We start from the raw sequence: 23878 nt of genomic DNA on the forward strand, positions 1-23878 counted from the left end.
GGGCTTCGCCTTCTCCCTCCCAGGGAGGGTGGGGGGGTGCGCAGACAGCAATGAGGCGACGTGTGACGTCACACTAGTTTGCTCGTTTTCCGTTGGGGAATTCTATCCACTAGTTCGGCTTTTGGTAGCAATTTTAACCAGAATAGGGATTTCTTTTGGGGAGCTTACCTTTCTGGGTGCCTGATATGGTCGATGGCAGACATAGAATGCATTCAACCACACGGGGATTTCTATTGGCCATTGCTCCCCTTGCCTCTCTGAGGGAGCCCGGTTCTGGCCGTCGTCTCTGGTAAGCCTAAGAACTTCATACACATGACAGATGCCAAAGTCTGACATTAGCATATCAGCCTGGGATAGCTCCGAGGAGCCGACACGGGGCTTCCCCCCCAGAACAGAAAATTATTAGAGAAAGAATATTACAAAATTATCTTTTGCAGTCAATATGTTAGAAGGTTAAAGCAAGTAAGGTATTACCTAATTGTAATAGTGAGAAAGTAATTTACAGGATGAGAGCTACGCTCATGGTGTTCCGTTTTCCCAGTCCTCTGTCATATAATGCTTTGAAACTAATAACGGTTTTGGCCTTCACCACTTTCTCACTTAGCTTATTTCAACCATCTATCACTGTTTGCAAAAGAAAATTTCCTAATGTTTTGGGCACCTTTGTTTCCTTAGCTTAAATCTGTGTCCTCCTGGTTCGTGATGTTGCTGGTTTCAGGATTTCCGCTTTGTCAATTTGGTCATTTCATGTTAGTACTTTGTAAGTGGTGAGCATATCATCTACCTTTCTTCTATCTTCTAGTTTTGGTATGTTTAATGCCTCAAGTCTCTCCTCATAACTTATTTTTCAGTTATAGAAGCCATTTTGTAGAATGCTTTTGTACCTTTTCCAGTTTCTTTATGTGCTTCTTGAGATTTGGGCACCATACATCTGTTGCATATTCCAATTTTAGCATCACAAAAGTCATAAACAGTTTCTTTAGTATTTCATCATCCATATAATTAAAAGCAAGTCTGAAGTTGGCAAGCAACGCATACACTCTTCTCACAATGTTCTTTATGTGTTCCTCTGGTGACAGCTTACTATCCAAAACCACCTCTAGGTCTCGTTCTTTATTAGAGTTCTGTAATTCCGTTCCACATAATTTGTAAGTTGCGTGTGGTTTATCTTCTCTGATTCCACATTCCATAACATGGCATTTATTCCCATTGAATTCCATTTGCCACTTGATGCTCCAAGCACTTATTTTATCCAGATCAATTTGAAGGGCATTACAATCATCTGCGTCTCCTAACTTCCCCAGTATCTTAGCATCATTCACAAACATGTTTATGTAATTTTGTATTCCTTCTGATAGATCGTTTATGTAGACGATAAACATTACAGGTGCAAGAACTGAACCCTGTGGTACTCTGTTAGTAACACTCCTCCAGTCAGATACATTATCTCTGATTACTGTCTTCATCTGTCAGGCAGAAAATATTTCATCCATGTCAGAATTCTCCATGTCACCCCTGCAGCATGTTCCAGTTTCCAGAACAGCCTGTTGTGTGGGACTCTATCAAAAGCATTTTTTAGGTCCAGATAGACACAGTCAACCCAACCATCTCTTTCTTGTAGTATCTCTGTGGCTCTATAATAAAAATTAAGTAGATTTGTTACACAGGATCATCCTGTTCGAAAACCATACTGTCTGTCTATTATTATGTCATTACTCTCTAGGTGTTCAACCCATATGGCTTTAACTATTTTTCCTAGTGTTTTGACTACCACACTTGTTAATGATATGGGTCTATAATTTAGAGGTTTCTCTTGACTACCATTTGTATAAATTGGTACTATGCTTGACTTTTTCCATATATCTGCTAAGATTTCTGTGAACAAGGATGTCTGGAATATTAATTGGAGTGGAATGCTCAGCTCAGTTGCACATTCTCACAGCACCCAAGGTGAAACTCCATCAAGTGCAACTGCTTTATTTCTTCCTAGCCCCATGAATAATTTACCCACTTTGACTTAAGATACCGACACGTATTCTATGGTGTGTTCTGGAATTGGTATTTGGTCCGGCTCTCTGAAATCGTCATTTTGTACAAATACACTTTAGAACTGCTCATTTAGAATTTCACACGTTTCATTTTCATTCTCAGTAGCCCTGTTCCCGATTCTCAATCTCTGGAGTTTATCTTTAACATGTAGCTTGCTTTTAATGAAAAGGCTTGGATCCGTTGTACATTTGTCCTCTATACCTTTCTCGAAGTTCCTTTCTGCCTCTCTTCTCACTGCTGTGTGTTTCTTGCTTGTTTGTAATGCTGGTATGTTTGTGGGTTAGGCATCTTCCAATACTGAACCCATTTTCTTGTCTTTTCCTCTCTGGTCCTCTCACAATTTCTTTTGAACCAGTCCTGTTTTCTGGTCCTGCATCTCTGTTCTGGTATGAATGTTTGTGTGCCTTCATCGTATATGTCCAAAAATTTGGCAAACATCTTATTTAGTTCCTTGCCGAGCAACTAGTCTGTCCAATTAAACCCATTAAAGAATTTTCTAAGTGCCCCATAGTGTTCTCTATTGAAATCGAGTTTATCAGTTGTTTCAATGTCCCCATCCTCTTCTAGATTATATCGCAAAGCATATTTAACCCTTGTGTTGCTAAGGGCAATTTGGCCATTGTCACACACAGACGCATAAAAAAAAAGCGTTGAATGTAATGAAACACCATTTCCTGGGCGAGACCCGGAGGCTCCCCATAGCTTACTAGGCTGATATGCTAATGTCAGGCTTTGGCATCAGTCATGTGTATGGAGTTTTATGGGCCTAACGGGGACCACGAGCAGTGTGGTTGGAAGCATTCTATATCTGCCATCGACCGAGTCAGGCACCCAGAAAAGTAAGCATCCCAAAACAAACCCCTATTCTGGTGAAAATATTGCTACCAAAAGCCGAACAAGTGGATAGAACTCCCCTAAAAGAAACGAGCAAACGAGCATGACGTCACACATCGCTGCGCCGCTGTCTGTGCAGCTCCCCCCTCCCCAAGAGCGGGAAGGGGAAGCCCCAGACCCCCCATGCCGGCTATCCACCCGTCAGTTCTGAGGCTGGATGTCAAAAACAGGTGAAAAACAGCCGACCGGAGGAAGGGAAGGATGCCGGCGAGCCTCCGGGTCTCACCCAGAAAATGGCGTTTCATTACATTCAACGCTGGTTTTCTGAGGGGAGCCCCTTCGACTACCGAGAGCTAATTACCCACAGAGGAAAAACATAGGGACTTACCCGAGAGGCGGTCGCTGCTCACTCCTCAACCCGAAGTCAAGACACAAAGCGACACAGGCCCGACTAGGCCCAGGAATGTTCACTAGGTAACAAGCAGCCAGGACCCCGTTCGACCACCAAAAGCCCCGTGCCTGAATGTCAGCCCAGGACATGTTGCCAAAGACGGCAGCAAGTGCAGCGAACTTACGAACGTCATGGGCATGGGGATAGACCGCAGGCTGGCGGTCCTACTCGAGCTGTCCTCGGACTGGCTTGGGGAGGATGTGGAGGTGTTGAGTGCTGGACCTTCATCTGGTGCGCTGGCCTCGGTGGCTCGAGTGTCAGCCGCACTGTTGAAGCTGTTTGCGCCGATTCTCTGTTCTTTGCTTCTCTCATGTGCAGCCCGGCTGTGCTTGCTCTCTCCTTGGAATTCGCTTGGTCCTTGGCTTTAAAGTTTTCGTCGCCCATTTGGCCATTGCTGTTTGCGGAGACTGCTGTTGCTCAGTTTCTGCAGGATGCCTTGTCTAGTTGTCGTCCTATGTCGGACTTGTTGGTTCTCTGGGGTGGCTGTTATCGGGCTTCTCGGTAGGGTCGTGCCAGGGGTAGGGGTTCTTCCAGTCGGGGTGGGTCGTTAGTGCCAGTTTCTGAGCCAGCGTCGTCTGGTCAGCTCAATACTCGCTCTGCTCATCAGCCGGCTTCTCGCGACCCTTTCGCGAGACAATGATGGGGGGCTCGCGCTGTTTGTTCATGCCTGGTCCCACAATTCGTGGGCATTGGTCGTCTCCTCTGGCCTGTGGTGGCATCGGGTGGCTCCTCCTCCTCCTGGAGGGTTTGGGGCTGGTGGAGCAGGCTTCTTTCCCTGCGCCCAGTCTGGTCATCTTGGAGTGGGTGTGCTTGGGCATGGTCGAAATAACCCCATCCCTCAGGTGGGTTTCCCGCCTGTTTCCAGTGCTAAACGGGACTGTGCGGATCTGCGGTTCATTCTGGACTTGTCCCATCTGAACACCTGGATTCCTTGCCATTCCTTTTAGATGACCTCTCCAGGCATGTATTGGCACGTTCCGATTCATCTGGGGTTCAGGGACTGGCTAGGTTTTGTTGTGAGAGGCGAACTTAATGCTTTCATTGCCTTCCTTTTGGCTTGAATTTGGCACCCTCGCATCTTACCCGGGTCATGGTGACCTGTCTGCGGCTGCTAGGGGTTTTGTTCTGGCCTATCTCGACGATTGGGAGGTTTGGGCTCCCAGCCGGTCTGCTTGTCTGCTCGCTAGGGGTGTGGTTCTTTCCCAGCTCGCCGGATTCAGGTTTCTGGTGAACTAGAGAAAGTCCCATCTGGTTCTGTCCCTGATTCAGAGCTGGATGGGCCTTGTGTGGGATTCATGGACCACTTCCATGTCTCTCCCTTCGGAGATGTTGCTGCGGCTGCAGTCCTGCCTTCAGCTGTTTCTTGGGGGGGTCCCGGGATCACTCGGTGGTTGCTCAAGCGGTTGTTCGGGTGTCTGAACTTCACCATGCTGGGTTTGGCGTCTGTTCTGGTTCCTTCGGGGACATCCTTTCCGCCTCTCTCGTGATCGCTGGGTTCGGCCTACGTAAGCCGTAAGCCTATTAAACCGTAAGCCCTCTAGTTGCTGCGTCGCCGACTTTCTCTTTGGGTTTTTTGGGATTCAGTGCCTTGGTGCCTATTTGAGCCCTCCCTTGATGTGTTCGTGGATGCCTAGTCTTTCAACTGTGGTTTTGTGACCAGTGCTCACCAGGCCGGCCAGGGGTGGTGGGCTCCATCCTTCCGTGGGGTCTCAGTACAGTGCAGGAGTTCACGGCTGTTTGGCTGGCGCTTTGGAGGGTTTGGGTCGCTCTGGGTTCCACGATCTGGCTCCATTCGTACTACTCTTTGGTGGTTCATTGTCTGAACTGCGGGGGGTTCTCTTTGGTCCTTGGTTCTTTGGAGCTATCTTGAGATGATGATTTGATTGGGCTGTAGCTTCGAGTGACTCATCTGCTGGATTCGCGGGGTTTGGCTCTCCGTGCGGTTCATATCCAGAGAGTGTCCAATGTCCTGGCAGAAGGCCTGTCCCGGTTCATTCTCCTGTCCATGGAATGGACAGTTGATGCCGACTCCTTCAGTTGACTCTGCTGGACGTACGGGCTCTTGATGGTGGACCTCTTCATATCGGCATGGTCTCAGCATCTCCCAATATATGTGTGACGCTCTTCCTCAACTGAGGAGCCGTCGTGGTGCACGCCTTTCAGCAGGACTGGTTGAGGTTGAGTTACCTATACCTCTTCTCCCTGGACCAGCTATTGCTTCGGGTCCTGGCTCGGTTAGAGACTTACTGTGGGAGAGTCGTCATTGTGGCCTCTTGGTAGCCAGCCCATCCTTGGTTTCAGGCACTGCTTGCTTGTTGTCCGAACCCGGGGCGTTTTCCGCAGTTCGGCCTCTTTCAGCAGATCGGACTGGTCTGGTACATGGCTGGTTCGGTCTACTCCTCTGCTCTTCGCATCTGGTCTTTTTGATGCGGGTGTATCACCACTTGTATGGTGATCAGGTGCGTTCTTTGATGGTGTCCCACCTGCATGCTTTGTCATGGTGATAGTATGAAGTTTCCTGGTGATCTTTTCCCCATTTTCTATCTCATTGTAGGTTGTCTTCTATTTCTGATTGGGTTGTTTTGTTCTTTCTTGTTTTTTTCAGGACCGGCATTTGATGCTGAATGCTGTCGCCTTGTATCATGCGGTACTGACGGAGCTGCTTCAGCTTGGGTTCGGGGTGGATGTCACTTCTGCCTCATTCTGTAAGCTTTCTCGTGCGTTGCTTCACCTCCGGTCTGCTCATGCACCGCCTGAACCATCCTGGTCCTTGGAGAGGGTGCTCTCTTTTCTCTCTTCTCAGTTTGTGGTGGTCCCTTAGGTTCAAGATTGTTTTTCCAAGGTTCTATTTCTGTTGGCATTGGCCTCTGGGGGTCGGGTTGGTGAGCTTCATGCTCTCCTCTGGTGCAGTGAGGTTTCTGCTCCTTTGGTCCTGGTAGTCGGTTGCAGCCGTCTCCCTCTTTTCTGACAAAGAACGAGGTAGTCGCTTTCCAGAGGGGCCCTTGGGTTATTGATGCTTGGGTGGTCAGGCTGTGGGTGCATTATGTGTTATGCCCGGTTGTGGCTCTTCGCCGATATCTGCATGACTCTGCTTATGTGACTGTGGACGCGCTTTGGATTGCTCCAGTGTCCCTCGTTCCCTGTTCCAGGGCTCAGGTCTCCCAGGTCGTGTGCAGGGTTATTAACCCTTAACATGCTCGGGGTCTAATATCCTGACATGCCCCACAGGCGCATGTCATTTTGAAAAAAAAAAAAATTTTTTTTTTTGCTAATCTGTTAAGTTAAGTTGTGTTCACTGATCATGGGAAAAATACAAAAAAAATTCTATTGTATTTACTTTTGTTGCAATAGAGCCGGAAAGATCAGCGATGACGTCACAATCTGCATGTTCGCTCATGTAGTACACGCCCCAGAGGCGTTGCGCGCAGTCCTCAAACAGCCAGAGTTGCCACAAATATATTTTTGCGCTATTTATTTACAATGTCTAGGCGCATTTTATCCAATTTTTTTCACTAATTGTTTTTCATATAATGTTTGAACATATTTTGTATCAATAATTGTTGCATATTTGAGTATACACAGGCGCACACAAATGTTTTCAATTATGGCAGTATAATATGTCATTACAGTCTCTTATATTGTATGTTCTGCTTATATTTTTAGATATTTACACACACGCACACGCTATCTGCTTATGTTTACATATTTACACACTCGCACACGCTATACACACTTTAAAGCACACTTAGAAGTTTTCTAGACTGTGGTAGTTATTGAAGCAGTCGCCAGCACATAATGGGATACCACACGTTTCACACCATGTTTGGACAAGCTTCCGTTTCTGGTCTCTACGTGTCATTGTTTTACACACCAAGCAATCACGTTGGGCTATTGCACGCTTCCCAGCTGGTGGCAAATACTTGAGTCTGTGTGCTAGGAAGCCTTCAGTGTGAGCGAGGCGTGGAGTACCAGCATGCTGCAACAGTGGGTTTATGATGGGCCGCTGAATCCCTGGGACATCTTTTGCAAACTTTCCTAATAACTGTATTGCAGCATCAAATACAAAGTCACGGAAAGTGGGCTTACGTCCAGTTCTCACAAGGTACATGTTGAAACAGTTCAGCATGCTCATGTCCACAAGATGGAAGAACACTTTTTTCGTCCACCTACATGTCTTCCGCACACACTCTGCAGTGCCAATCATCATGTCTGATTTATCAATCAACCGCATGTTGATATTATAGTCTAAAACACAGTCTGGCTTATATAGTGGTGCGTTTGTTTTATGGTTCACTTTCCCACTGTTCACCATTGTTCCATCATGAATTATTGTCAACAAGTTCACCTCTCTTTTGTCTTTCCACCGAACTGACAGAATGTTATCACTTTTCCTTCTCTGACACTCACCAACTGCAATGTCGTTGTCAAACACAGGCATTTCCCTTCGTTGTGGCTTTACTGTACCAACCAATCCGGTTCTATTTTCTAGCAAGAACCGAGCTAGCAAGGGACTTGTATAGTAATTATCCGTGTATAAAATGTGTCCCTTGTTCATCCACGGAGCCATGATGGTCTTCACTACACTCCCCGAGAATCCATGTTCGTCGTTACCGGGAATGTCTACATCACTAGCTGAGTACAGAATCATGTGTAACACGTATCCTGTCTCACAATCACAAAAACAAAAAATTTGAGGCCAAATCGGTTTCGTTTTGAGGGAATGTACTGTTTGAATGGAACACGTCCCTTGAAAAGTACGAGAGACTCATCAACCACCAGCTTCTGTGCTGGTACGTAAAAATCTCTGAATTTTCCAATAACATCGTTCATGTAGTGCCTCACTCGCCACAGTCTATCATCAGCTGTTCGGTCCTGAACACTTAAAAAATGTAGACACCTGAGGAGTATCTCAAACCTGTCTCGTGATATATATTTCCCAAATAAAGCTGTTGGTATTGTATGGTCCTTGCTCCAATAGTCACTTATTGCATGTTTGTGACAGTGCTTCATCAACAAACAGTGCCAAAAACACATACATTTCCACAACTGTGGTATTTTTCCAACGCTGCAGTCGTGAAGATTCTGTGATTTCCCTCTCAATCAGGTAAGCAGCATGCAGGTTCGTTTGGTGTACAACGTATTCCATGAGTGGTTCATCATAGAATGCTGTAAAATATTCCATCTCAGCCATGTCCTCACCTTGATTAGAGAAAAGGTTTATAATCCCTACATCTTTATCGTCAAAGTGAGGAATATTAGGAATAAAAACGTCACCATCACTCCACTCAAGTACACCAGGCGAGGAAGCGATGCATACCAGCGACCAGGAGCTGAATACCATCTGCGAGAAGCACGGCGGCTACGTGCACGTGAGGTTGGTTCACGTGAGGTGGGTGCACGTGAGGTGGATGCACGTGAGGTGGATGCACGTGAGGTGGATGCACATGAGGTGGATGCACGTGAGGTGGATGCACGTGAACACGAGGGTCTTGGTCCCTCATGTGGTGCCATGCGGTGGCGCTTGGCTGGGCGAGATGCTGCTGACGCAACAATTTCTCGCCCAGTTACACCACTGGTACCAGCCACAGGCTCAATAAAACTTTGATCTGAGTCACTAAACCCAGAAAAGGAGTCACCTCCCTCTGACTCGTCACCCTCAAACAGAAAATATCCACAGGAACTGTGAGGTCGTGGTAGAATTGGGGTAGAAACTGGCCGAGGAGGCATGGGTGAGCGTAGAGGCCTCGCCATAGCATTTCGAGCATTGTCACTCTCACTGCTGCTGCTACTATCACCCGACAACTGTGCATAATCCTCATCGTTGTCTGAATCATCAAACACACTTTCTTCACCTTCAGAGAATAATTCGTGGGCTATTTGCTCTGGGGTGAGGGATTGAGTGGTGCGTGCCCGTGAGGCGTTTGACCGTGCGCTCGCCATGGTGACTCGCTAAACTGAGGCCTCCCACGCCTTCGGTTCGTGAGCGGGAATTTTTTTCAAAATAACCGCTGTTTACTATAGCCCCTGGGCAGCGTATGGGAACCCCAGCTACACCGCGGGACATTCAAATCGTGCGCGGTACCCATATACGTCATATGACGTGAAGCGCAGTTGACTGGTACAACGCCTAGCACGTCATATGACGTGATGCGCACTTTAAGGGTTAAATCTAATCAGCCTGTGGTCTATTCTTGTGCCCATGACGTTCGTAAGTTTGCTGCTTTGGCTGCCATGTTCAACAACATGTCTTGGGCTGACATTCAGGCACGGGGATTTTGGGGGTCAAACAGGGTCCTGGCCATCCGTTATTTGGTCAACATTCCTGGTCCTGGTCGTTCATGTGTGGCTTTGGGTCGCAGGTGATAGCCAGTTGTCTCGACTTCGAGTTGAGGAGAGAGTGGCGGCCACCTCCCAGGTAAGTCCCTCTTTTACATATCTTTGGTTAGTTAGCTCCAGGGAACCGAAGGGGCTCCCTGCAGAAAACCATCATTGAATGTAATGAAACACCATTTTCTGGGCGAGCCCCGGAGGCTCCCTGGCACCCTCCCTCCCCCTGGTTGGCAGTCTCATTTTGATTTTGATGCTCAGCCTCTGAACTGGAGGTGTGAGTAGCTGGCACGGGGGGTTCGGGGCTTTCCTCTCCCCCTCCCGGGGAGAGGAGGGCTGCACGGACAAGTGGTATCGTGATAGTGTATGACATTTGCTTGTTTTCTTTGGTGTTGGGGGAGTTCTGCCTCTCTGTTCGGTCTACGGTTGCAATTTTCTTCCCAAGTGTTATGTTTTGTAATGCCTACCTTTCTGGGTGCCTAACCCCAGTGGATGGCAGATATGGAATGCCCCCAACCACATGGGGGTTTCCAGGGGTCATTGCTCCCTGTGCCTCTCTGAAGGGGATGGGGCCAGGTTCTGCCTCGTGGTGCCCGGTATGCTAAGCTCCAGTTGACTGATGCCCCAGACCAATATACAGTATCACATATCAGTCTGATTGCTCCAAATAGCCTCCAGGCCTCACCCAGAAAATTGCGTTTCATTACATTAAACGCTGGTTTTTCTTTTCCTCTTTTTTTATTAAAATGGTATACAGGTAGTTTTAAGACTAAGTATTGAAGCCATGTAATGGGATCAAATTGGCATTCCTGGATATGCCAGAAATATGAATTTAATTCTATCCCATGGCTTCAATTTTTTCTCATAAATAAATTATGTTCTTGTAATTTCATTCTTGATATGTTTTTGTTTTAATTTTTAAAACTTGTAAATTCTTGTAACTGCAAGTTATACAAAAATATATTTACAATATTGTATACAGTAAATGTTTAGTTACAGTATGATGTAAAAAGGCTTAGTATTATACAGTACTGAATTGTAATGTATAGACTATAACTACATTCTACTACCACTGAGCTAAGAATAAGAAGACCAACCTGTGCTACAGAAAGATAAGGAAACAAAAATTTACGTTTACAGTAAAATTTACAAATAATATTGATATACCACCAAAATCAATGTTTACATATTATTTTTTAGCTAAATATGTATAAATGCATATTGTGTTACTTACTACAAGAAAAATCAAGAAAATTTAGCAATAAAAAGCTAATCAAGGAAAAAATTTACGAAAATCTGGTATGGAACGATATGTCACATATTTCAGAGGTGCAGCTGGATAACCTTAAGGATATAACTGCAATCCCTATTGTAAAACTCTAGTCCTATGTAAGTATTACTTTATTATGACAACACTTAATGCATTAATCCTGCATTACCTGGGTTCAGGTACTGTTTTGTTTCTTAAATTTTCTGGAGAGCCCTTTCAGCTTCCCGGAGCTATATTGGGCTGATGTGTATATATTAGACCGTGTCAACAGTCAATTGATGGAGTTCTAGGCCTTCTGAGGGACCAGCCAGAACCAGGCCCCCCTCAGAGAGGCACAAGGAGCAATGGCCTATAGACACCCTGGTGTAATTGGAAGCAGTCTATATCTGGCATCTAGCAGGTTAGGCACCCATAAAGGTAAATTCCAAAACAAACTACAGCTGGTTAAAAATTGCAAATTGAAAGCCGAACTAGCAAGCAAAACTCCCCAATCGAGAACAGGCAAACAAGTATGATGTCACCCCAGCCGCCGCGCCGCTGGGGTGACATCATACAACTCCCCCCTTCCCAAGACATCATACAACTCCCCCCTTCCCCAAGAAGGGAAAGGAGGGATCCCAGACCTCCTGCGCCGGCTACCGAACCCCAGTTCACAGGCTGTTGTGTTTGGTGGAGCTTGATCAACTCTGGCTCCATCCTTTTGAGCAGTGCTGCCCATAGCGGTGTTGTTCTTTTGTGTGGTTGTGTGCGAGCCAGGAGTAACACAATGCTGCCCATAGCGGTGTTGTTCTTTTGTGTGGTTGTGTGCGAGCCAGGAGTAACACAAGAGTACTGGGGCTGCATGTGACTAGAGCCACCTTTCCCTAAGTGCTCTTTAAGTACTGCCCTTGCGGTTTAGGGTTATCTTCCATAAGCCGTTCGGGAGCCTACCTCCTCGCAGTTCTTTTGCTGCTCGGTGATTGCCCACCCTTGGCATCAGCTGGGGTTGTTCTTATTCCTGTTTGACCTTGGGTAGGAGGTTGTATGGTTGCTGGCTGGGGTGAAAGGCACTGTGAAGCTGTCTGATATATGCATAGCGACCGGTTCTGTTTCCCTGGGGACATTGTGCTGTTGCGGGATTTTTCTTTTTCTTTAGTTTTGTTTTGCCTGGTGGGGTCTGCCTGGTATGGCTGTAGGACCATTTGTATGATTTTGGTGCCCCCCCCCCCCAGCTTGGTCCCCATGATTGCACATGTCACAGGGGTTCAGCTTTCAATTTGTTTGCTTGGTAGCTCTGGGATAACCAGTTATCAATACCTTGCCTAGGCTTCCCTTAGCAGTCAAACTAAGGGCCCTGGGAACCCCCATTGAGGCTCATTGGTCCGATGGAGAAGACCCATGAGTCCCCACCTCGCTTCGTGTGAGTTTGAAAGTTGCTCTGCCCCTTTGTCTCAGGGTGACATTCACCATGCAGAAAATGCAGAATAGAACCAGTGAAGAGCAGGGGTGCCATAAGCACAATCAGAGAACACTATATAAACATCAGAGGTCCACAGTTATTCAACTTCCTCCCAGCGAGCATAAGAAATATTGTGGGAACAACTGTGGACATCTTCAAGAGAAAACCAGATTGATTTCTAAAAGAAGTGCCAGACCAACCGGGCTGTGGTGGGTATGTGGGCCTGTGGGCCGCTCTAAGCAACAGCCTGGTGGACCAAGCTCTTACAAGTCAAATCTGGCCTCAGGCTGGGCTTGGGGAGTAGAACTCCCAGAACCCCATCAAGCAGGTACCGTCTTTGCCTCCATCATGCTGCCTGTTGGGTCAATGACACCTTTGACCCAGAGTCTTGTGAGTGGTGTTCCTTGCGTGTAACTCAGTTCAACCAGTCTGATAATGCTGTTGAGCGGGTGCAGGCAACATGCGCGGTTTAGGTTGCTGCTAAAGATTGTTTTCTAAAAGAAGCGCCAGACCAACCGGGCTGTGGTGGGTTTGTGGGCCTGCGGGCCACTCTAAGCAACAGCCTGGTGGGAGTAGAACTCCCAGAACCCCATCAAGCAGGTACCATCTTTGCCTCCACCATGCTGCCTTTTGGGTCAATGACACCTTTGATCCGGAGTCTTGCGAGTGGTGTTCCTTGCGTGTAATTCAGTTCACCCAGTCCGATAATGCTGTTGAGCGGGTGCAGACAACATGAGCGGTTTAGGTTGCTGCTAAAAATTGTTTTCTAAAAGAAGCGCCAGACCAACCGGACTGTGGTGGGTATGTGGGCCTGCGAGCCGCTCTAAGCAACAGCCTGGTGGACCAAGCTCTTACAAGTCAAATCTGGCCTCAGGCTGGGCTTGGGGAGTAGAACTCCCAGAACCCCATCAAGCAGGTACCGTCTTTGCCTCCACCATGCTGCCTGTTGGGTCAATGACACCTTTGACCCGGTGTCTTGCAAGTGGTGTTCCTTGTGTGCAATTCAGTTCACCCAGTCCAATAATGCTGTTGAGCGGGTGCAGGCAACATGCACGGTTTAGGTTGCTGCAATGCTTTAGGTTAATTGTCTTTCCGGATGCCCCGCAGCTGCCCCACTTTGGTTATAGGGATCCGGACTTGGGGGTGTTAGTCGCTTCGAGTCTGGTTTCATCCACGCCCCCTTGTCCTTTCCCCTGCTGAGGTTCATGCTATTCCCCCCCCCCCCCACTTCTCTGCTCCTGGCTCCCAAACGTCTAAGGGTTTCAGAATCGGGACAGAGTTTTCTTGGTGGTAAGACTTGGGTAGCTTCAGGGACTGCCCCCTTCTGGATTGGCAGCAGAGGCAGTCAAGCCTGTTCCTTCTGCTGAGGCTTTTGGGTTGCGCCAGCACAGCCCCCTTCATTCCTGCTTTTCCGCTGGCAGCAGTGGTGACGTCATACTTATTTACTTGTTTTCGATTGGGGAGTTCTGCTTGCTAGTTCGGCTTTCGGTTTGCAATTTTTAACCAGCTGTTGTTTGTTTTGGAATTTCTACCTTTCTGAGTGCCTGACCTGGTAGATGGCAGACATAGACTGCTTCCAATTACACGGGGGTGTCTATAGGCCATTGCTCCTCGTGCCTCTCTGAGGGGGGCCAGGTTCTGGCTTGTGGTCCTTGGTAGGCCTAGAACTCCATTGATTGACTGTTGACATGGTCTAATATATACACATCAGCCCGGTATAGCTCCGGGGAGCCTCCGGGTCTCACCCAGAAAATGGTGTTTCATTACATTCAACGGTGGTTTTATGTAACTTACTTCATATGCAGCATCTACAGTATGGAAAGCCTTCAAATATCGCTTTAATGTCCTCTCATCAATTTTCATATGTTCAATACTTATAGCGGATGATGATAACTTTTCTTTAAGTTGTATGACTTGTGCCATCACTGCTAACAAAATAATAAATCTGAAATTTAAAAATTAATGAGTATGTTTCACAGACCTCAAATTGAATACTACATAGTACAGTACTGTACTGTATACAATATAAATGACTGATGAAATATTTCTGTATTAACCCCTGCACTGTGCACCTGTTTTTTGGCAAAAATTTCATGGTGCAATTGTTAAGAACATACTTTTGTTGTTTTTATAAATGTTCAGCTAATCTTAATGTCAAAATGTTTCTAAACTCAATCATTTTCATTTCAAATCACAAAGAGTGATGAAAACATTAAAAACCTTAAAATATGGCCTAATTAAAGAAAAAACATGCAACCCTCAGACTGTCTTAACCCTTAAACTGCGCAACGCTCCTGCAGGCTATTGTCTGGTTTGAGCAATGCGCCCCCGGGTATTAGTATTTCACATTCCATTCAAAACTGGCGCACAATGACCCGGGTACGAAATAGATGCCTTGCGGCCCCAGTGATCGTCCGCCATCTTGAAAAAAAATCCCAGCATGCCCCGCAGCCATGGGGGAGCCTCAGTTTCAAAGCAGCAACCATGTCTGATGCATCGTCTATGAGCTCCTGCTCCACGGTGACCCGCGGTCATGGACTCTCTGAGGAGAAACGCGATCTTTTGTATGATGACGGTGCTATGGATAATGACCTAGACTATGATCCAGAAAAAGACCTTACACAGAGGTCTGATACGAGTGAGGGAGAGACTGAGGTAGACGATGTGGCGAGCGTGTATGTTACATGCGCCTTGCCCGGCCTGCCTCGCCGCCCTGGGTCAACACCATTATCATCACCACCACCACCATGTATGTCACCAGATGCAAGTTTATTTAGTGACAGTACATACGATGAATCGTTCTCGGGGTTCAGTGACATAGGCTCCGATACGAGTAGTGTGGACGACCCAACTACGAGCAGAAAGGGTGTTACCAGGCGGGGTTTTGCTGCCTCAGCAACACATCACAGCAGGCGGCAACGTGCCTCACAGCAACGGGACAATGACGACAGTTGCCCCTCAACATCAGGTATTCGTGGTAGGCCTACAGTACGTAAATCTGTGTCATCGCCTAGCATACCCTCATGCAGCTCCAGCAGCAAACGACATAGCTGTGTTTTTGGTGCCCGTGGTGGTGTTGGCCATGGTGTTGGTGCCATCACCTAACCCCCGGGTGTACTTGTGTGAGAGGATTGAGCCACGTTTGTCTCTTACATACAGTACCAACGTTTGATGCTAGTGATTTTGATGTTACACCATTATTCCCATATACCGGTGATGATATGGCAGAAATGGAATATTTCAAGGCATATTTCGACAATGAATTCATGACGCATCTTGCAAACAGGTTCGCTCACAGCCTCATAGATGCCGGCATTTTACCTGCCTCACGCCTCACACAATGGAAGGACACGATAATTGATGAAATGTATGTGTTTCTGGCACTCAACATGATGATGAAGCACTCCGAGAAAGCTGTCATCCAGGATTATTGGAGCAAAGACAGCCTAGTTCCATTGCCCGTGTTCAACCGGTATATGTTGCATGATAGGTTCCTCTTGATTCTCAGGTGCCTGCATTTCGAGAATAATGCAAATGAGAACAGAAACGACAGACTGTGGAAGGTACAGAAGGTGTTCAGTGACATGAGAGGGAAGTTCAGAAAATATTTTGTACCTGGACAAAATGTGGTTATCGACGAGTCGCTAGTACTGTTCAAGGGGTGACTGGCATTCAAGCAGTACATCCCACCAAAGCAGAACCATTTTGGACTGAAGTTTTTCATGCTGTGCGACTGTGAGACTGGTTTGGTGTTGGACATGATATTGTATTCTGGTACAGACGTCGACATGCCAGCTCAAGATGAACACGGGTTCTCCGGCAATGTCATAAAAACCCTGATGGAACCGTTGCTGAACAATGGGCATATAGTGGTCACCGACAACTATTACACCAGCCCCTTGTTGACCAGATACCTCCTCGCCCACAACACTGGCGTATGTGGCACTGTGAAGGCCCACAGGAAGGAAATGCCAGTGTTTGGTATTGGTATAGCAGTGGGTGATTGGCAGCTGCACAAGTGTGACAATATGCTGTCAGTGCGGTGGAAGGACAGACGCTAGGTGAATTTGCTGACTACAATTCACACTGGTGCCATGTTGGACAGTGGCAAAGTCCACTTTCAGACCCCCTTCCCCATGTATAAACCAGACTGTGTCATAGACTATAATGTGAACATGCGCCTCATTGATAAATGTGACATGATGCTCGGTGCAGTGGAGTGCATGCACAAGTCTGTGAAGTGGACGAAAAACTTCTTCTTCTACCTAATAGATGTTGCAGTACTCAACTGCTTCAATATGTACCTGGTAAAATCTGGCAGGAAACCATCAATACGTACATTAAGTGCAGGTGTTGTGTCACAGATGCTTGTAAAGTATGGCAAGGAGGGCTCCATTACACCGCACGGGGTGCAAGCAACAATGCCACATGCAGCTCCAGACAGACTGAGGGGTAACGAGAACTTCGGAGTACACATGCTCGAGTATATGTCAGGCACTGCATCACGGGAGAAGGATAAACGTGCCTGTATAGTATGCAGGAACACTACCCGCAGAGAATAAAAGTGAAGATGCATCAGCACCTGGTGCATGGAGTGCAAGGTGCCACTATGCCCCGTTGGCTGTTTCGCTGCATATCACACACTCACGGATTAGGGTTTGTCATTAGGGTTTGTTCAGTGTATTTAAGGTAGGCTGCTCCATTATTTAAAACATTGAATATCATATTGATGTTTTTCAGTGGTAGAGCAGATTAATTTGATTTCCATTATTGTCAATGGGGAAATCTGTTTTGTATGACGTCCTTTTCACATGACGATCACGGTGCAGGAACGGATTAGATTCGTTATTCGAGGTTCCACTGTAATTGTATTCTAATTATTTTTATAAATTTAATCTCCCACCCTCATTTGCCACATCACTTGTTGAGTTACCTGGCATACACCTGGAGTGGATTCTGGGAGTTGTTCTACACCCCAAGTTCAGCCCTAAACTTGTGATAATTTTGTCGAACAAGATGTTGTGTGGAGTGTTCCAAAGGTCCATATATCCACTACAATCCAGTTGGTCAGGAACGTCTTGCAGGAAAGTGTCTAATTTTCTCTTGAACACTTACACTTTTGTACCGGCAATACTTCTTAAGTATGATGGAAGGATTTTGAATAGTTGAGGACCTCTGATATTCAGTGTTCACTAATTGTACAGTATCTATGTCACCTCTACTTTTCACTATGTCTATTCTGCATTTTCTGCTATATCTCTTGCTCCAGTTATTTTATTGGGCAAATTTGGTACCAAATCTTCCAGTATCTTCCATGTACAGTATATATTATATGATACCTCTCTCATCTCCTTTTTAGGGAGTATATTTTGAGAGCTTTGAGATGGTGCCAAGAGTTTAGGTGCTTTATAATTTTGATGCGTGCTGTATGTGTTGCACTTTAGAAAACAAATATAAATAGAATGCCCCAACCAAAGGGTTTTGCAGAGTATCAGTGACTCCTGCACTACCCTGAGCGGGGCTCTCCACCCTGTTGGCCTCTTGGGCAAACTCTCAAAATACCATAGAAGGTAACTAACCATGCAGGAGCAATGCTAAAGGAGCACCTAGGGAAGGGAGCCCTAGACAAATACAGCGCCCAAGCGCATATAATGCCAGATTCACTCAAACGTGTAGCTTGAAAACATGCTCATGGAATAAAATAAAAACAAAAAAGATATGGTAGCAAAATGCAAGCACTAAATACAATGAAATGCCCTTTCTGGGAGTAGCCCCTCCCTTTCAATTCAGGCACAGAAGTGGTTGAGCCCAATTTTCCTGCCAAAGCTTCTGGGTCGACCCAGCAAACTCCCTTCTTTACAGCTTTTTCCCTGACTTCTTCTTTTCTTCAGGGGCGGTGGGCATCGATGAGGGCTCTGTCCCAGGGCCTCTGGTGAGGGTTTCCGGAGCCTGAGGCAGTCCGCTTGGAGCGCTTGGCTCCGGTTGCCCCAGCTTGGGCCTTTGTGCCTTCTGGGCTGGGATTGTTGCAGTGGGGGAGGGGGTTTTCGTACCTCCTTCCCTTCTACATTGGTTTACTATATTTGCTGGTGTGAATTACACACCCTCGCATCGGACGCATCCATCTTTGGTTTGGATGTTTTGCGGTGGTTTAGTTGATTGGTTTTTTTGGCAGCCATTTAGCACTGCTGGGAGAACTTCCACACTCGGCCGCCAGGGCCACGCTCTGAATCATGTTTACCTGCTGGGTAATCGTAATTGTGTTGCCTGCTGGGTGTTGGCACTCGCTTTTTGGGGCATTTTTTTTACTTAGTTCCTGCGCTCTTGTTCTTATTGGTGACTGCTTGATGGGATTCTGGGAGTTCTTCTACTCCCCAAGGCCAGGCTTGACCTGTGAGAGTTTGGTCCACCAGGCTGTTGTTTGGAGTGACCCGCAGGTCCACATACCCACCACAGCCCAATTGGTCTGGCACTCCTTGAAGAAAACTATCTAGTTTTATCTTGAAGATGTCCACGATTGTTCTGGCAATATTTCTTATGTTTGCTGGGAGGATGTTGAACAACCTTGGACCTCTGATGTTTATACAGTGTTCTCTGATTGTGCCTATGGCACCCCTGCTCTTCACCGGTTCTATTCTGCATTTTCTTCCATATCGTTCATTCAATTACAGTACCTTGTTATTTTACTTTGCAGATCTGGTCTTTGACCTGGTCCTCTAGTATTTTCCACGTGTATATTATTTTATATCTCTCTCGTCTCCTTTCTAGTGAGTACATTTGGAGAGCTTTGAGACGATCCCAATAATTTAGGTGCTTTATCGCGTCTATGTATGCCGTATATGTTCGCTGTGACTGTCGTTCCCTTTGGTGTGACACATCTCTGGTTTGGGTTATGTCTGCTTTGTTAACCTCCCAAGCTGCTAAGGGCTATTTGGTCTTTGTCACCCACAGGAGCATTAAAAAAAAAACGAAGTTGCCACAAAGATATAATTACCTAACTATTTCAATGTCACAGATTGATTTTTTCTTTGTTTTTTTCCTATAATATTATTCGATAATGTGTAGTGTGATGTTGAAGCAAACAACATACTGTAATTTGAATTGCCTTGCCACATATAATTATTAAATATTCAACTAGAAACGTCAACTTACCTTGTTGTTGTTCGTCTTCTTGATTGATGCCACACATCTTGAAGTTATGAATTCTTGACAATTTACGTAACCTATACTAACACAACACTAACATTAACACTTAAAATTACTGTACAGTTCGTTAAGCAAAGTTAGTTTTGACTGCCAGCTGCTGAAGCAAACTGGTTGAAGGAGCTTGGCTTGCCTCTGATGCCTCACTGGTTGAAGGCACCTGGGTTGCCTGTGAGGCCCCACTAGTTGAAGGCACCTGGGTTGCCTATGATGCCTCACTGGTTGAAGGCACTTGGCTTGCCTGTGACGCCTCACTGGTTGAAGGCGCTTGGCTTGCCTGTGACGCCTTACTGGTTGAAGGCGCTTGGCTTGCCTGTGACGCCTCACTGGTTGAAGGCACTTGGGTTGCCTGTGAGGCCTCACTGGTTGATGGCACTTGGGTTGCCTGTGAGGCTTCACTGGTTGAAGGCGCTTGGCTTGCCTGTGACGCCTCACTGGTTGAAGGCGCTTGGCTTGCCTGTGACGCCTCACTGGTTGATGGCACTTGGGTTGCCTGTGAGGCCTCACTGGTTGATGGCACTTGGGTTGCCTGTGAGGCCTCACTGGTTGAAGGCGCTTGGCTTGCCTGTGACGCCTCACTGGTTGAAGGCGCTTGGCTTGCCTGTGACGCCTCATTGGTTGAAGGCGCTTGGCTTGCCTGTGACGCCTCACTGGTTGAAGGCGCTTGGCTTGCCTGTGACGCCTCGCTGGTTGAAGACGCTTGGCTTGATTTTTGTACCATATAAGAATCAAGTGTAGCTTGCCTTCTGTGTTCACTGGCCAGTTGTATGATCAGCTCTCTGGTTCGCCTCAGGTACTGATACATGTTTCCAACTTCTGGATGAGCACAATTGGATGAAAAATTTATTAATCCGTCAACATAGGTCATGAGTACATTGTATTTCGTGGTCATTGGTTCTTCACTGTCTTCTTCATCCTCCTCATTTTTGTCGACCTCACCAGTAATAGACTGGAGAATCTCGTCTTCACTCATCACACCATATCCTGCGTTATTGGCATCTTTTTTGAGCCAATCAACCACATCCTGTCTTTCTAAATTTTTGCTGGCATTTCTGAACATTCCATGGATTTCATCTGTAAATCCTTCAAAATTCAAATCTTTATCCTCCTCATTTCTGACCGTAGACGTGAGGAGTTTTTTCCAGGAATTCTTCAAAGTCGATTCATTTACTTCACTCCACACCTTAGTCCAGTTATAGATGGCTTCCTTGATTGTATAGTTCTTCAAATTCACAAGTTTTTTTTAGCCCTGTTATTCACACCGAGTTCAACATCTTCCGGAAGAAGCAAAACCACCAAAACTTCATTGAGCATCTCTTTGGTGTACAACCTCTTCGTGGCACAGATAACTCCCTGATCCATAGGCTGGATGAGAGAGGTTGTATTAGGAGGAAGTGCCATACACGTTATCTTGCCATCTTGTGAGGTTAACGTGTCAATTCTGGGGTGGGCAGGCGCATTATCAAGCAGCAGCAAAGCCCGAACTTCGCTTGGCCTTACTTTGAGTTTCTTAACTTGATAGTCACGAACTTCCCTGCAGAACACATCATGAAACCAGGAAAGAAAGATCTCCTGTGTAAACCGTGCATTCTGCGAGTTATAATATTTGACTGTCCATGCAATGTTGCAAGGCTCTTGGTTTCTTTGATTTGCCAACAATTGCACACGTGATTCTGTCTGTGCCGTCGGCATTCGCTCACATCATGGCCGACAACCTGTCCTTGTTAATCTTATGGTCTGGCACACAATCCTCACTCCTCATAGCTAGAGTTTTTTCTGGTAAACTCCAACAATACAGCCCAGTTTCATCAGCATTATAAATTTGATGAGAATATAAATTATTTGGCAAAATGTATGTTCTTAACTTATGTTTAAATAGTTCTACACTGCTTTCATATGCACTAAATTTTTCACCAACAATCTTCCTCTTCACAATATTGTGCCTCCCTTTGAACCTTGCAACCCCATCCTTCACTGGTTTGGAAATCCTTTATTCCAAGGCTTGCTGCAAACATGCTTGCAGTATTTTGTATTTCTGGGCCACGAATTGTCACGCCAGCTGTGTGGTGCTGAGCAAACCCATTTGTACACAGCCTCATCCAACTGTACATGCATCGAAGTTTTCAAAGTTTTTCTACCACACCCTCTGCTAGTGCTTGCACCTTCACTTTCACTGGTTGAAATGTATCTCATATATTTCTCTTTTTGTTTCCTTATATCAGAAACAGTACTAGTGCCTATATTAAATTCCTTGGCAACACTTGAACTCAACCGGCCATTTTCACAAAGTTGTATAAGACGTAACTTGTCCTTAATTGTTAGGACAACCTTCTTCCTCTTAACACCTCCAGAATGATTGATGCTGCTACCAAACATAGTCTTGGCCAAAAATGTTCAAAGTTACTATGAAAATAAAAAAGTTATTTAAAAAAATATTTCACTAATGGCGCGGCACTGTGGCATAACACGAGGGATGAGAGCGGTCCTGGCGGTCCTTTTTGGCACTTTTTGTCTCTCCATAGGTTGTCTTGTCCTTTCTCTCTTGGTTGTTTCAGGATTGTCATCTTAGGCCAAATACTGTCGTATCGTGCGGCGCTGGCGGAGCTGCTGCAGCTTGCATTTGGGGTGGATGTTACTTTTTCTCCGTTCCGGCCTGCTCATGCGCCGCCTGAACCGTCCTGGTCGTTGAACCAGGTACTCTCATTTCTCTCTTTTCCTTGGTTTGTGGTGGCCCCCCTCAGTTCAGGACTGTTTTTCTAAGGCTCTTGTTGGCATTGGCCTTTGGGGGTCGCAGGGAGCAGGGAGCTTCATGCTCTCCTCCGGTACAAGGGTTTCTGCTCTTTAGGTCCTGGTGGTGGTTTCGTTTGTTTGCAGCCATCTCCACCTTTTCTGCTATCCGGAGGGGTCCTTGGGTTGTTGATACTTGGTTGGTCGGCCTGGGGTGCAACATGTTTTGTGTCTGATTGCAGCTGTTTACCATTATTTGTACGCCTCAGCCCCTGTGGCAGAGGATGCACTTTGGGTGGAACCGGTCTCCCTTCTTCCCTGTTCCAGGGCGCGGGTCTCCCAGGTCAACAGGATTATTCAGTCCAGCTAGCCTGCAGTCTATCCCTGTGTCCACGATGTTCGTAAGTTCGCGACTTTGGCTGCTGTTTTTGGTAATATGTCCTGGGCTGACATTCGGGCACGGGGCTTTTGGAGGTCGAACAGAGTCCTGGCCGCATGGTACCTCGTTAATGTTCCTGGCCCTTCTCGGGCGTTTGTAACCTTGGGTTGCAGGTTGCAGCCAGTTGTCTTGACTTCAAGTTGAGGGGAAAGTGACGGCTGCCTTCCGGGTAAGTCCCTTTTCTTCTTTATCTTTGGATACGTAGCTCCGGGGAGCCGAAGGGGCTCTCCACAGAAAACCAGCATTGAATGTAATGAAATGCCATTTTCTGGGTGAGACCCGGAGGATCCCCAGCATCCCTCCCTCCCTCCGGTCGGCCTTTTCGCATTTTTTATATTCAGTCTCTGAACTGATGAGAGTAGCCGGCAGGGAGGTCTGGGATCACCCTGTTCTCTCCTCTCGGGAAGGAGGGGGAGGGGGTTGTGCAGACGGATGCACGGCGGTTGTGGTGACATCATGCTATTTTCCCTGTTTTTTGATTGGGGAGTTCTGCTTGCTAGTTCGGGTCTTGGTTTGCAATTTTTGACTAGTAGTAGTTTCTTTTAGAATTCCTACCTTTCTGGGTGCCTGACCTGGTAGATGGCAGACAAAAACTGCTTCCAATTACATGGGGGTATCTTTAGGCCATTGCTCCTCGTGCCTCTCTTGAGGGGGCCAGGTTCTGACTCTGGTCCCCAGTAGGCCGAGAACTCCTTCGATTGACTGTTGCCATGGTCTAATATATACACATCAGCCTGGTATAGCTCCAGGAAGCCTCTGGGGTCTCACCCCAGAGTACTTTGGGTACTTAGTTGCCTCCAGTGTCCGTTTCTAGATGTTCTACTCATCCATCTTTTCCTGCTCTGTCTTGTCTGCAATGACATGTACGACTTTCTTTTCTCTTTGGAAGTTTTAGTTCTTGAGATTACTTTTATCCCCCTTGTTGAGTTTTGTTGGCTTTCAATCCAGTCTTTCATTTGGATGCCACTGATACGGTGCGTACTTTACATAGGTCCAACCATGGTTACACTCCAGCTGCAGAATGATATTTTGTGTCGTGTTTCTTTATATTCTAGGTATCTTACCCTGCCTAGAATATAAAGAAAAAATCCACTTGGGGAATTTTTGGATGGTGATCTTGTCTCCCAGTCTTGTGTTTATACA

General features: G+C 46.5%; 1 protein-coding gene across 1 annotated transcript in view; it reads right to left on the reverse strand.

Moving 5' to 3' along the window:
• LOC123761791 (uncharacterized) overlaps positions 1-19785 on the reverse strand; it is a 94412-nt gene extending 74627 nt beyond the window's left edge. The window contains exons 1-2 of the mRNA XM_069330463.1: positions 19519-19785; positions 14164-14314 (exon numbers count right to left, since the gene is read on the reverse strand). Coding sequence (XP_069186564.1) covers positions 14164-14292 — 129 coding nt within the window. The 5' untranslated portion in view covers positions 14293-14314; positions 19519-19785. The remainder of the gene's footprint in view (positions 1-14163; positions 14315-19518) is intronic.
• Positions 19786-23878: the final 4093 nt, after the last annotated feature.

Source organism: Procambarus clarkii, chromosome 24, assembly GCF_040958095.1.
Source record: "Procambarus clarkii isolate CNS0578487 chromosome 24, FALCON_Pclarkii_2.0, whole genome shotgun sequence".
In the NCBI taxonomy this organism is placed as follows: Eukaryota; Metazoa; Arthropoda; class Malacostraca; order Decapoda; family Cambaridae; genus Procambarus; species Procambarus clarkii.